Source organism: Acipenser ruthenus, chromosome 18 (genome assembly GCF_902713425.1).
Source record: "Acipenser ruthenus chromosome 18, fAciRut3.2 maternal haplotype, whole genome shotgun sequence".
In the NCBI taxonomy this organism is placed as follows: Eukaryota; Metazoa; Chordata; class Actinopteri; order Acipenseriformes; family Acipenseridae; genus Acipenser; species Acipenser ruthenus.
In genome coordinates this window covers 7,796,329-7,809,516 of record NC_081206.1, presented here as the reverse complement: position 1 = coordinate 7,809,516, position 13,188 = coordinate 7,796,329, and the positions used below count along the sequence as shown (strand labels likewise).

The 13,188-nt window shown below is 37.4% G+C and overlaps 1 protein-coding gene across 2 annotated transcripts; it reads right to left on the bottom strand.

Moving 5' to 3' along the window:
• Positions 1–584: 584 nt before the first annotated feature.
• LOC117405343 (neuronal acetylcholine receptor subunit alpha-4-like) lies at positions 585–9,894 on the bottom strand. 2 transcript variants are annotated; one of them, XM_058991103.1, is made up of 6 exons: positions 9,271–9,894; positions 5,481–5,648; positions 5,104–5,148; positions 4,282–4,391; positions 2,369–3,761; positions 585–967 (listed from the first exon to the last, which is right to left on the bottom strand). In XM_058991103.1, exons 2-6 carry the CDS (start codon positions 5,619–5,621, stop codon positions 842–844), a joined length of 1,815 nt encoding a protein of 604 aa, XP_058847086.1. In that variant the 5' UTR covers positions 5,622–5,648; positions 9,271–9,894; the 3' UTR covers positions 585–841. The 2 variants fall into 2 exon arrangements, with proteins under 2 accessions (XP_058847086.1, XP_033864251.2); XM_034008360.3 differs by having other exon boundaries at positions 5,481–5,632; positions 9,271–9,893.
• Between the last annotated feature and the right edge of the window lie 3,294 nt (positions 9,895–13,188).

Genomic DNA, 13,188 nt, shown 5'->3' with positions numbered 1-13,188 from the left:
AAGGCATAAACATTAATAGACAGTACATAGTAAAAATGCCTGGGGGGATCAGTAAGCCCCTCAAAATGTATGGGAACTCATGATTAAAACATTCCATTAAAAAAACTCAGGAAGGAGACATCATTGCCTGGTCTTTAAAGGCTGTTTTTAAAGTTACAAACTTATCTTGTTACAAGTAAGTTTGGAATCCAAAAATATCTCCTCTGGCATTCTTTTTTCTTTCTGTAACCTTCCCCCTTAAAGTTTCCTATAGCCCTGCAGAACATTGCATCCTTGAAAACACATCTGAAAATATTCCTTCCTCCCTCTCTCTCTCTCTCTCTCTCTCTCTCTCTCTCTCTCTCTCTCTCTCTCTCTCTCTCTCTCTCTCTCTCTCAAATTCAAATTCAAAAATGCTTTATTGGCATGACGAGAGCGCTCATGTATTGCCAAAGCTTTTATAATACAAAACAGAAATAATAAAACAGAAATACAATTACAGAACATAACAAACACAAAAAACCATTGTTCCCTTCCCTTTGAACAATATAACTCCCTCCCTCCCTCCCTCCCTCCCTCCTCATCACCAGTAACCCATGGTTGTGTATGCAGGGTGTCACACACTGACCCTCAGGTTGTGGCAGGCAGACACATACTGTGCTGCTAGATTTGCAGTTCGCTCCTCCTCTCCTAAAAGAATGGGGATTTTACTCGAATTGGAGAGGAGGTTAAACTCTGCCATTTGTTTTTTGAATTGGGGGATATATCTCTCCCGTATCTCTGTGTTCTCTCTCTCTCTCTCTCTCTCTCTCTCTCTCTCTCTCTCTCTCTCTCTCTCTCTCTCTCTCTCTCTCTCTCTCTGCTAGATCATTCCTGCCAGCCATGGAGGAAGGAAGAGTCCAACAGTCCCTAAAATGCAAACTATTATAAACACCCAGAGAAAGATCCTGTCAATCACCATAGCCACATACTTCCAGTCTTCCTTTACCTGCAGTGGGGAAACAGTGTAATCAGCAATATTACAGGGCAAAACATATTATATTATTCTGAGGAGCTATTGCTATAAAATACACAAACTGCAGCTCCACAAATGGTATTATAGGACCACAAAGTGAAGATGAGATTTTATGGCTCACACTCTATGAAGTGATGTATAATAAGAGACAAAGCAAAAAAGAATTGTGTTCTATGCACAAGATGACCTCTGCACACAACGTAATATGTACTGGATTTTTGACAAATACATATGTTATTGTTTGATTTCTTAATGGCTGAGACATTGTACAGTCTACAATATAGACTCACACCTTTTATCGTAATGACTCAAACTTTTAAGCTTTTCTGGATTTCTTGTTACTTGATAGGATTCTATTCTGCATAATTATTCAATGACAGGCATCTATGACATGATTCAAATGTTAATGCTAAACAACATGTCCACACATCTCACTGTTAACTGTTTACATGCAATCTGAAGGATATATCCAGCGTAGATGGTTTCTATTCTGAAGTACAATGGTGCTGAGTAGTTTTAAATTACTAATTTAATGGAGTAGATCAGCTGCCTGCTTGTTAGAGTAAGGAAAAGTGTTGAAGGCTTTGATACTAATTTGAACATAGCATGGAAAACGTTCATCCTTAGCACTTCAACATTTAATGAGCAAATTCCCTTTTGAATTGAATTTGGGCTGTTTTTCTTTTGGTCTACATGGAATTTGTCAGAATTTTTAAATGTTAAACCATTAGTCATTTAAAATGAACTGTTTTATACGAATAACTGTGTATGTGTATGTGTATGTGCTATATGTCTCCAAAGGCCTGGATCCATAAGGAATTACATATTTCACACTGCTATCAGTATTATTTATACATGAACAAACATTGATATTAAAACAAAACATATCATAGATGCACATTTATGTATTATTGTACTTTATAAAAGCACAGAATTTGAGAAAATGCATTACTTTACTAAAACACATACAGTGATAATGCTGAATGTGTTAATCCTGTACTGCAATCTAATTGATCATGATCCTCTGCCTACCTCTCTGCACCAATTAGGTAGAAAATAATAATAACTGAATGTATAAGCACTGCTCGAGACACCTTCCAGCATCTTGTGGAGTTGCCCAACATGCTATTAGCTACAGGTCCTAATAGCGGGCCAGGCAGTGTATATGTGTAGGCCAGAATATATAATAATATACACAATGATATATTTCTGAAATTATTTTACTGTGTGATAACATATTCTCACCAGTTCTTAACTATTGGTTGACGCAATTTTGATGGGGCCGGCAATAGAGGGAATACCCAGAAAGAACGCAATAAACGTTTATACATTGTAAGGATGTTAAACTACAATAATAATAATAAAAATACTTACAGAAAAGTTAGCATCTTCTGCCCTCAGATGGTCTGCAACATACTGCACCCCCTCAATGGCTTGCTTCATGGAAGGGGACATCAACAGAAGATGTTGCTCCTTGGCATTGAAGACCTTTGAAACCCTGTCAGATGCAGTTGCTGTCTCTGGGACCTTTTTGCATTTCCATTGGCTTGGGTTGGGAGTGAATGGTTCCTCCTTGAGGTGAGGAAGCTGGAATGATGGCGACCGGCTGCACTTACTGCTGGAATGACCATTGCTTTGGGAGGACTCCTCATGCAGGCAGCAGTACTGGATGCTTCTGGATCTGCATCGAGTCGTGGCTTGAGGGAGCTCACTTTCACCACTTGTGTACTGGACACTGAATGATCTGCCCTTGGGGATAGTACATGGCTCATCAAAGCTTAGATGGCGATGCAAGGCTGGAGGGAGATAACGGCTTGTTTGACCGGGTTCCTCGAGAAGAATAGAGTATTGGCTTGAGGATGACTTGCAGAGGATTTGGGGTTTAGGTGGTGTATCCTCTAACGGATGGCACAATGGAGAAGTAGGGGAGGGATCGGTACTCTCTTGGCTCTCCAGAGGCGTGGTCGGGAGTTTCTGAGCAACCTCAATCTCAGACCAGAACGTAGGTGAGCTTGCTTTCTTATGCAGTGACTCAATTAGTTTTTTACAGTTCTCCTTTACCAGTGCAGGTCTTTTCATAAACAAGAGTCGGGGGATAACATCTAGGAATATCCTCCGTACCCAGTCTGGCATCGTATGGGTACGGGGCGAGCGGTGATGAACATTCAGGACAAAGACGGTGATAATAATTGAGAGTGTTACAAATATCATAGTGAACAGCAAGTACTCTCCGATCAAGGGAATTACAAGGGACGTGGAAGGAATTATCTCTGTAATTAGTAAGAGGAACACAGTCAAGGATAGAAGCACTGAAATACAAAGGGTGATCTTTTCCCCACACTCAGAAGGGAGATAAAAGACCAATACGGTCAGGCAGGAGATTAGAAGGCAAGGGATGATCAAGTTGATAGTGTAAAACAGAGGAAGCCTCCTGATAATGAAGGAGTACGTAATGTCGGGGTAGATTTCCGCGCAGCATTCGTATTTCTTTATGTTGTACGTCCCGACTGCGTTGATGATGACCCACTCCCCACTCTCCCAGAAATCCAATTGGTCCACGTTGTTTGCCATGCTGATCAGGTCTATTTTAGCTTTGTCGTAAGTCCAGGAGCCAAACTTCATGGTACAGTTCTGCCGATCGAAAGGGAAAAATGTGACGTCAATGCTGCAGGAGCTCTTGTAGATAGCTGGGGGCATCCATTTGATTCTGCCATCGTGAAAAAGATGAGCTTTGGTGAGGTGAGTCACTGCAAAGTCCCCGTCGGCACTGTGGGTGGAAACAAAAACTATGAAAAAGTGTTTACTCACATCAGATGATCTGCAGTGGTTATGTACTAACTGTCAAGTACACTGTGCAGTAGTGGTTCCAAATCTATTGTGATGACATTGCTGGTAAGCCTATGGTCTATTGATAGTTCTGCTCATTCTTCTTCTTGATAGTATTATAATGGTATCCCAGTAAGTACTTTTCTAACTTGGAATAGCTTGACACTTGCTATCTAAATAGAGGTATCCATGGACTCTGTGCAATTGCAGGTGCTTCTGTGTGTGATACAATCCTGAGACCCCATCTGTCTGGCTGATATTAAACTCGCCAAGGGACTTGAAAACTGTCATTGATTCTAGTACCCTGGTAGCACTCCAGCAGTCAAACTGCCTGATTATAGGTCATTCCGAATTATACATTTTTTAAATAAGAAATAAGATATTATGCTCAGACATCTGTCCAACACACACACACAAATATTAATATAAGGGTATAGTGCATAGTTAATAATTAAACCTACTTATTGTAAAGGACAATATCTGGTCTCCAGATAAGCTCTGATGGAATTCGAATTGAAGTCACGTTTTCATATTCCAGAGGGTTCCATTGGAGTTTGTAATCATGCCATTCCTGTACGAAACAGAGGAACATCGGAAAAAGACCCTAGTTTATTTGAACAAGGTTGAAAATGCAATGTAATAATGAACTTGACATTAGAATTGCTAACAAACAGTAATTGCTTAGGTCAATGAGTAATTTCGAATATGTTTGCTTCATTATGAAACATCTCTGAAGATTTAGCCCCATAGACCAGCCTTTTATTGAGGGATACTGTAAACCAGCCACCTCCTCAGTTAAAAAAAAAACAACTCAGTCGATGCGTTTAATTTATGCGTTTAATGTTGAGAATAAGAGTTCAGTCAGGAAACTCATGCACTACATTATTTATTAAAGCTTAGACAAAACAACACTTTGGCCTCGTCTTTCGAGGTACCCCTGCCCATAAATTAACTCACAGCTGACCACTGAAGAAACGACCGCTGACCGCTGAAGAAATGTCAAGGATACACCATTTACACTTCGGAACTAATAGCATTATAATGTGTGTGTGTGTGTGTGTGTGTGTGTGTGTGTGTGTGTGTGTGTGTGTGTGTGTGTGTGTGTGTATGTGTGTGTACAATTCAAGGGAAAAGGTAGATGGCAGTAATTTAAAAACCTGAAAGCTGGTATTGCAGTGGTGTTCACCCTTCATTTTGTTACTGTTCTTTAACAGCATTGAAACTTCTACCATTAGCTCTGCAGTAAGAGTCTGCAAAGACAGATAAAAACACTGAAAACTTGCCTGCTTCACCCAGACATTGGTGGTCATCATCTGATTCTTTTCATCCTGTTGAAACAACACAGCAAAAAAAAAAAAAATCACATTTAATGGCATTTGAATGACTTCAGCTGTTTCATTGTTATATCAACCAGCTATGTTGAACATAGCTTAAATGGTCATTATACAGTGAACTTGTACTGCTAAAGTTAAATCATTCGTTACATCTAAATATATGAAATGAAATTCTTTTAGGTTTTCAATCACAGAAAAGATGAGCACACATTGATCATTCCACAACTCTATAGTTCTGGTAAATGCTGTCTACTCCTGACAGCCCTGAATCTCAGTCTCAAAACTCTTTTGAATTTAATTATGCAATGCATTGCTACTATACTTACTACATCAATGAGCTGGGCAATGGACAGCCCGAAGCGGACCAGCACTACATCAGAGATGTTGGCTACAGGCCGGGACAGCTTGTTATAAGCAGTGAAGAGGGTCTTCAGAAGTCTCTCCTCTGCGTGGGCTCTTGTCCTCATATGGCTACACACTGCAGGAACAAAAAACTGTAACAGAAAGACTGCCAATAATTGCTAGAAGAAAGCAATCCCCCCTAAAAATCAATAAACACACTTAGAGGTTGATCTGATCAATTTAAACCCTTTTTGGCTGAGCCACAGTTTGAGTATTTTACAGCACTGGGGAATCACCCTAAACTACATCAATCACCTATCCCTGGTTATCCGAAGATTACCTTTGAAAAGAAGCTGTTGGTGCAATCAAGGTATATTCTCTGGTACTGTAAAATGCTCTAAATACAGCTAGCTGTGGCTTATCCCAGCAGGGTATAGGTTGATCAAATCAACTCAATAGTTATACCTGCTTATATGGCAACCATAGTTTTGTTTTAAAATAATCCAAAGCAAAATCTTCTCTATAGAACCTAAAACATCCATCAAATGCTGTACGGTACATTACTTATATTATTATTTTAAACACACCGCACATGAATTTTGATAAATACGGTATAGACCTATTAATAACATCTGCCAGCGACCTGCAGGCTTCTGTTTGAAATATTAGGTTTTGAGATAATGGTACTTTTGAGGTAAAAGTTTAAAATGCATCTTAACTGTGTGCTTCCGTTCACTATTTAAGTATAAAATACAAAGCTAAAAAAACACCTAGTGTGGTACAATAATTTAAAGGTATATAATTTATTTCCAAACGTATATTTTTATGCGTTTGGAAAATATGAATTTCTTTGGTGCAATTTCTCCTGATATTATTTGTATGGACCAAGCACAGATTTGGGTGTTTAAGAGTTCCATTTTAAAAGCATACTATAATAGCACAAGAGTCCCATCTGTTACAAGCTCCACTCAAGTTATTGCTTTGAACTGACCTTGAGTCATCACCACAGCTAAAAGCCCTACACCTGAATGCCTTTAAAATAACAGAATTCAAGTAGAAGCTGATTTACTAAATAGGATGTTACTTTCAAAAATCTTCACAAAAAAAAAAAAAACAATCTAAGCTGGGAGAAACCCTGATGCTGTGACGGGTTTTCATGAGCCGCAGTGACATTGTTATTTTAGTTCTATTACAGTGATGGATAGTCCAATAACAGATGCGTTGTACAACCCAAATTAAATAAGGCCAGTGGGCAAAACGTAGCTAGCAGGTTGTGTGGAAAAATGTTTTACCTGCAGCCAGTGCTGTCTGCTTCAGATATTCAGACAGGGTAAGGTCTTCATTTCTTTATCACTGTCCTGGCCTCATTACTTCAGAACCACGTTCATGTACCAAAGCCGTATCAGATAAGCTCCTGTTTATTTCATAGCCCTCTAGGCCTGGATTAAATCAGAATGTAAGTGTTGAATGGCGACATTTATATTTTCCAAAGATGCAGTACATATGTATTTTAAAATAAAGTCTTATCGAATGGTAACATTTCTTTTTTGGCATGTTTGTTTAAGCAGTGGCATATTTGGAAAGTTTCCTCCTGTTTCTGTATGTTTTATTGAATAGTGTCTTACAACCAGATAATAACATGTAATAAATTGCTGCTGTGTGTGTCATTAAGTTTGATTAAACTTAAGATTTATCACATAAGTGTTTATCACATTAGTAATAACCATCATTCTTTTTAACAGAAGAGCCATGTATATACACAATGAGAAATACCTTTGGCAAGTGAGTACCTTGTCTGAAACTACAAAGAGCAAAACATGCCTACCTAAGCAAATTGAGGCTGTTAGATACATAAAGAGTCCATTAGGAATTCATAAAATCTCCAAAACTGCTTGGGGTTAAAAGCAGTACAAAAAAAACCCTGATCTGTTGCCAGTTCATCTTGATATATTCAAGGATTCTTTAGAGAAAAAGGAAGCAAGGTCACAAAGTCTACTATACTTTAAGCCCTATTCAAAAAGCTTGAACTATTTAAAGGATTTTTTTTAAAACAACGATCTAGAACAACTTTCAAATCAATGAAAGCACTGGCAAAAGCTTCCCACAGGCTTACCAGCAGTAAATTAGCACATGCTCCATATCGGATGGATATTGTAAAATTGTACCCACAGTTGTCTGTAAATATGCCTTCAGTTCCACTGTTAAATAATACAGCTGTATTTCCCTGTTAGTAAACCTGAATCCCATGATATTTTACCTGTAGTCCAGAGTCTGACCAGTTCACTGCTTTCTTTTACAAAATGTACAGCTAATGTATTAAATGACTACCATCTGAATAAAAGCACAAATATGTACTGCCAACATTCCATACTTTCATTTAGGACATCTCTAAATGGTAGAATGTTTGACAGTGACATGGTGATTATGTGTGTGTGTGTGTGTGTGTGTGTGTGTGTGTGTGTGTGTGTGTTATTGAGGTGTACATGAAAAAGCAGATTGAATGTTTGGCAACATAAGGAAGCATGATATGAAGAATATTGGTTAATTAATAATACATGACTTAATACAAACAGCAAAAGTGCCTTAAATGGCTAATTCCCATTGAAGTGATGCACAGGCAGGTCAACTGAATCTCAAGGGTCAACATGTTTACATAAGATCAATCAACTCAGCCAGATTAGCGTATTGTAGTCTCTTTCCCCAACAGCAAAGATTCATTAAACTATTGATCTTTTGAGCGAAGGTTATAAGCAGCGTTGACTATATATTGAGATCATATTAGGGTAGTTCAACATTTATAGAGGTCTGTTACTACTTGTGCATAAGATTTAAAGCCATTCAAACGGGAAAGTAAAAAGGTGAATAGGTACAAGTGCCCTAAGAGGAGGTACAACTAGTTACTCAATTTGCAAAGCATTTCCTAAGAGGTTCCATTTGTTTTCTTATTGTCTCAGTCATAAAAATGCAACAGAATTAGGTTAGAAAAAAATCCTTCACATGCTGTAGAATCAATTGCAGTAGGAATAAAAAGAAATGTGCTCATTTTTTTACAAATAGGTATTCTCATTGAGTGTAGGTGTTAGTTGATTTATGTTGTGCGATTGCATCTCGTTTACTTTTGCCAGAAATACAGTGCTGTATCTAGTTCTATTTTCAGTATTTTTTGTCAGTCGTGTATACATTGATGTGGTGTAAAGGAATGCACAGTGACTCAATACTAAAGCTGAAGAGCTATGAACAAAGTCAAGAAAACTTATACTGATAAACGTGTATTACAGAAAGCGTTTTCTAATCTACCGAATATAACTATTCTGTACTTATCCAAAACAGGAGACAAGCGTGTATAGTGTATCTAGTATCAATTTGTTAATTTTAAACACTTTATAATAATACTTAAATATACCAATATCACTACTAATACTAATATAGGTGATTTGTATGTGTTATTTATGAAATATTAAACAATAATTAAAATATAATCTACGCAAATAAACATAAATTCAACTGATTTTAAACACATACTTGTTTTGTAATTGTTTGAAAAATATATATTTGACCCACAAAACACAACTGTTACCAAATATGCATTACAGCGTATAGTAAAATACACACCAAAAAATATACTCTAATGTATAAGAAAATGGATTACTGCTAAAATGAACAGACACTGAAAGCGGGACACGTTGTTAGCGTTGGCAGGGAGACTCGTTTATAAAGACAACGGAAGTGTGGAAGTGCATAAAGAAAACAATAAAGCAGTAAATGCTCATTTACCTGACAGCACCTGGATCGACATGCAGACGCCCAGCAACCGAAGCGCTTTAATCAGGAGCCCCATAGTAAATCAGCGCTTCTATCCGACGACTCTTCAGTCCCCCAACTTTCTCAGAGGCACTACCCTTTTAGTTATCTTCTCCTCGCCTCTTTTCACTCGCTGTTTATTTGCTCCTCGTGTTATAGTCTCTCTTTTCTGAATGCTTCTCATCTATTTTTCTCATTTCTTCCTCAACTCTTTGGGAACGAGTCAATTCGCGGAAAATAAAGCAGCATTGAATTGCCACTTCTACAATGTTTTGGTGCACCTTAATCGCGGTTGTCAATCAACCTTTCGTACTCTTTTCTTTCATCTTCACTTGTTTCTGCAACCTCTCCAGTGCACTGCTGCTTTCTGTTTATTTATCTCTTGGTTCAAGTCTTCAGATGCTTATTATTATTGTCACTTTTCAGGACCTTTGAACCCCTAGCTTACGAAGTTGCCGATATTACTTTCTATTCTGCGCTCCTGCGTCTTCTTTTCTGCGCGCTCCAGCTTGCTCTCAAGCTAAGGCATGCGTCGCTTAGCTGTTTGAGGAGAACTTCAGAGTATGTAAAGGAATGCTGCTTGTGTGGGTCTGTCCATCTGCTGTATAAGGGGGTGGAAGGAGTCAACTATCCCCTCGGGCACACTAAGAATTCAGAACTGATGCCACTTGCATTGGACCTAACATGAGGCATGCTGATGAGGTTTCTGCCTGCAGGGTCAATTCAGTTTGAGACTACACGCTTCTTGACTTTTCTTTGTCTGTCTTTAATTCTTAGGCGTTTTACTCGGATGAGAGGTAAAACCGAGGTCCTATTGTAAGTGACTCTGCAGCAGCAGGTGTGATGCATAGTTCACCCCAAATCTCTATAAGTCGCTTTGGATAAAAGCGTCTGCTAAATGACTAAATACTACTACGACTACTACGACTACTACTACTACTACTACTACTACTACTACTACTACTACTACTAATAATAATAATAATAATAATAATAATAATAATAATAACAACAACAATGCAATAATATTATTTTAGTCTCTTTTTAATATATAAAATACAATCGCCTCTCTGTCTTTTTAAATATAATTATTATGTATTTCTAAACGGATTCCTGGTTGCAGTATATTCGTCTCCATATTAAATAATTCAACAGTCACAAATAATACGATCTAATCAATGTAAAATGTGACAGATCTAAATACCTCTTGTCTTTGAAAGTAAGTAAAGGGACAGGGTTGGGTCCTATTTTAATATTTAACAGTGGTGTTTAGAGTACACAAAAGGCTAAGCTATGGACAAAGGTCAAATAGACACATTCTCTTATAAGATCTGATTGATTCAGGGACACTGAGGCTTCAAATAGTTTTTGACTGTTTCTGGGTGACCTAGGATGTTCACCGCGGGTAGGCTGAGTCACGGGTAGCAATCAGATCAGTTGTAACAATGTTATTTGAAATCGATTATTATTAGCCAGCTGCATTGTTACATTTGCTAAGGTTTTGAACTAGATCTTTCTAAATGTCAAAGTGTCTACCCTAGCTTTTATAGGAACGAAACTCATTAACAGATGGCTAATGTGCACATACAGGTACAGTAACTACATGTAGCTGCACAGTAGATTTACTAATACAGTATTTATTACATATCATTTTATAATTGTGAGGATGAAACTGCATATATTAACAACATGTATTTAGCAAAATTATTAAGAACATCAAAATAAATTACAGTGTATTTAAAGTAAAGTGTTTTTTTCTTGGTAGCTTTATACTGTACATTTTTTTAAAGCTGGCCTTTTACTAAGCCTAAAAATAGAGCCTACAATGTCTGATACAGTATTGCTTTAAATTTGTCTTCTCATAAAATGGAGAGAAGTGCTGTTAGTCGTGACAACAGGTGAAGTGAGTCATAGGCAGGAACTGAGCACTCTGGTAGTCAGATTCAGAGAGGGAGAGAGGACCTGTTAAAATCTCAGATTATTTTCCCTTTTCTCTTCTTATACCCCTCAAAGGACTCCTGGTGTGTGTCGTCGGTTTTAGATCTGAACAGCACAGCAGGAACTAAAAGAAAGGTATTGTGCTTTTTCTGGTCCACATAATCTAACGTTTAATACTGAGAAGAGGATGACAAGCTATAATACCTATGACTTCTAACTCACAAGGGACAGAAACAAGCGAAATACAGAGTATGTGAAGCAGCTGGGACAGAACTAGTAGGATTGCTATCATTTAAAAAAAGCTAAATATAGTGTAATAGAACCAGTAAACAGCATTAGAAATGGCCATACTAGTCACTAATACCTAATCATATAATTAATAGGAGACACTGTGATTGCTTGTGTCTACTGGGAGAAGAGCAACCCAGACTTTAACTAGTAGAGGTTTAGCATTAAGCACAGTGATTATACCTGCATTTAAAAGTAAGGTTTGTATATGACATGATAAGATTATAGTCCTTTAATGAAGTAAAGGAAAGTAACAAACTAGTATGTCTGTAAAACTTCCTCCCAAAGAGTGAGAGTTTTCTTTATGCTCTTTTTATTTAAAGAACAGACTTTTATGTATTGAGTCATTAAACAAATTTAGCAGTGGGCTCCTGTAATTATGCTTTGCTACTGTGGGTTTTTTTTTTAATCAAAAATCCTTTGTGATTAAATACAGAATTTAACTGTTATTGTTTTCCAGCAAATCAATTACCCTTCAGAGATCCGTGGAGGCGGGCTCGAAACAAGATTAAGGATTCAAGGAGAATCGTTCATCCTTTCAGCATAAATTATTGTCTCTATCTGGGTCTAAATCTCTTCAGCATTGGCTATATTCCCTCATTGTTTGTGACAAAAGGCCCATTCAATAGAAATAAAAAGGTGTGGTTACAGAGACTTTGAGGGTCTTCTGCAATATGATAGCCATTGTGCAGGACAGAAGTGTGGCCAGATACACATTTTAACAGACTTGCGGTGCTTCATTTAAAAGTGGATGCCTGCCATAGCTTGCATTAACTAATAAAGGAGCTCAGACACCTGGACTGATACAGTTCATTAAAGTGATAACTTCATACAGGTTTCAAATTCTGCTGTAGAAGTGTAGAGGCAATTTAAGGGTTTATTCACTTATTATTGTGTTCATTTTGTGCCAACCAGTGTTAGCACAGGTACATCTTAACAGTGCAAGACTTAAATAGTCCATGCTCAATAATATGCAATCCATTAGAAACAACAAAAATAATTCTAAAAAGCTTAGTTCTGTTTTGCCGTCATCACTCATCATAAATTATAATGTAAAACTTAGAAACTAGTAGACAAACATTTCAGCTAGTTCCTTCATGTCTCTACAGTTGAAACAAAAACATGTGTACTTTAAATACCAGGGAATACATAACCATGCAATAACATGGTAATAACAGGATAGCTACCAACATTCCCTGCACTTACATGGTACAGATGGAATTAGTGTGTAATTACATTGTAGGTATTGTGTAGTAACCATTGGTAATTACCCCGTGATTATAATATTATTTCATGGCTATTCATGCCCTCTAATCTAAAGTGCTACTGAACAAGCTGGAATGCCTATGACGTGTTCTTTCCAATAAAGAGAACATGCAGATGGTTAAACTGTAAAATAATATAGAATTGCATTTTATTGGATAATTTAACATAATTCCGGGACATAGCAACAAATAAATTACCATGAAAGAAATGCATATGTACATGTTTTGTGAATAATTCAATACAGAATGTACAAAAGTAGCCCTTTCATGGTGTGTTTTCTGTATATTTTCCAATTGAGGGTTACAATGAAGGATATTTAAATGTTTGATCCCCAAAGAAGACTATAACACATCACTTTGAAAGCAGATTTAAACAAACCTCATATTAAGTGTATATTTC

Excerpts from the sequence above, each read along its gene's own strand:
- LOC117405343 (XM_034008360.3), bottom strand. The coding sequence starts at position 9,334 with ATGGGGCTCCTGATTAAAGCGCTTCGGTTGCTGGGCGTCTGCATGTCG. Across the intron at positions 5,149-5,480 it reads TTGCCCAGCTCATTGATGTA|GATGAAAAGAATCAGATGAT; the intron begins GTAAGTATAGTA and ends TTGTTTCAACAG. Across the intron at positions 3,762-4,281 it reads GATATTGTCCTTTACAATAA|TGCCGACGGGGACTTTGCAG; the intron begins GTAGGTTTAATT and ends TTCCACCCACAG.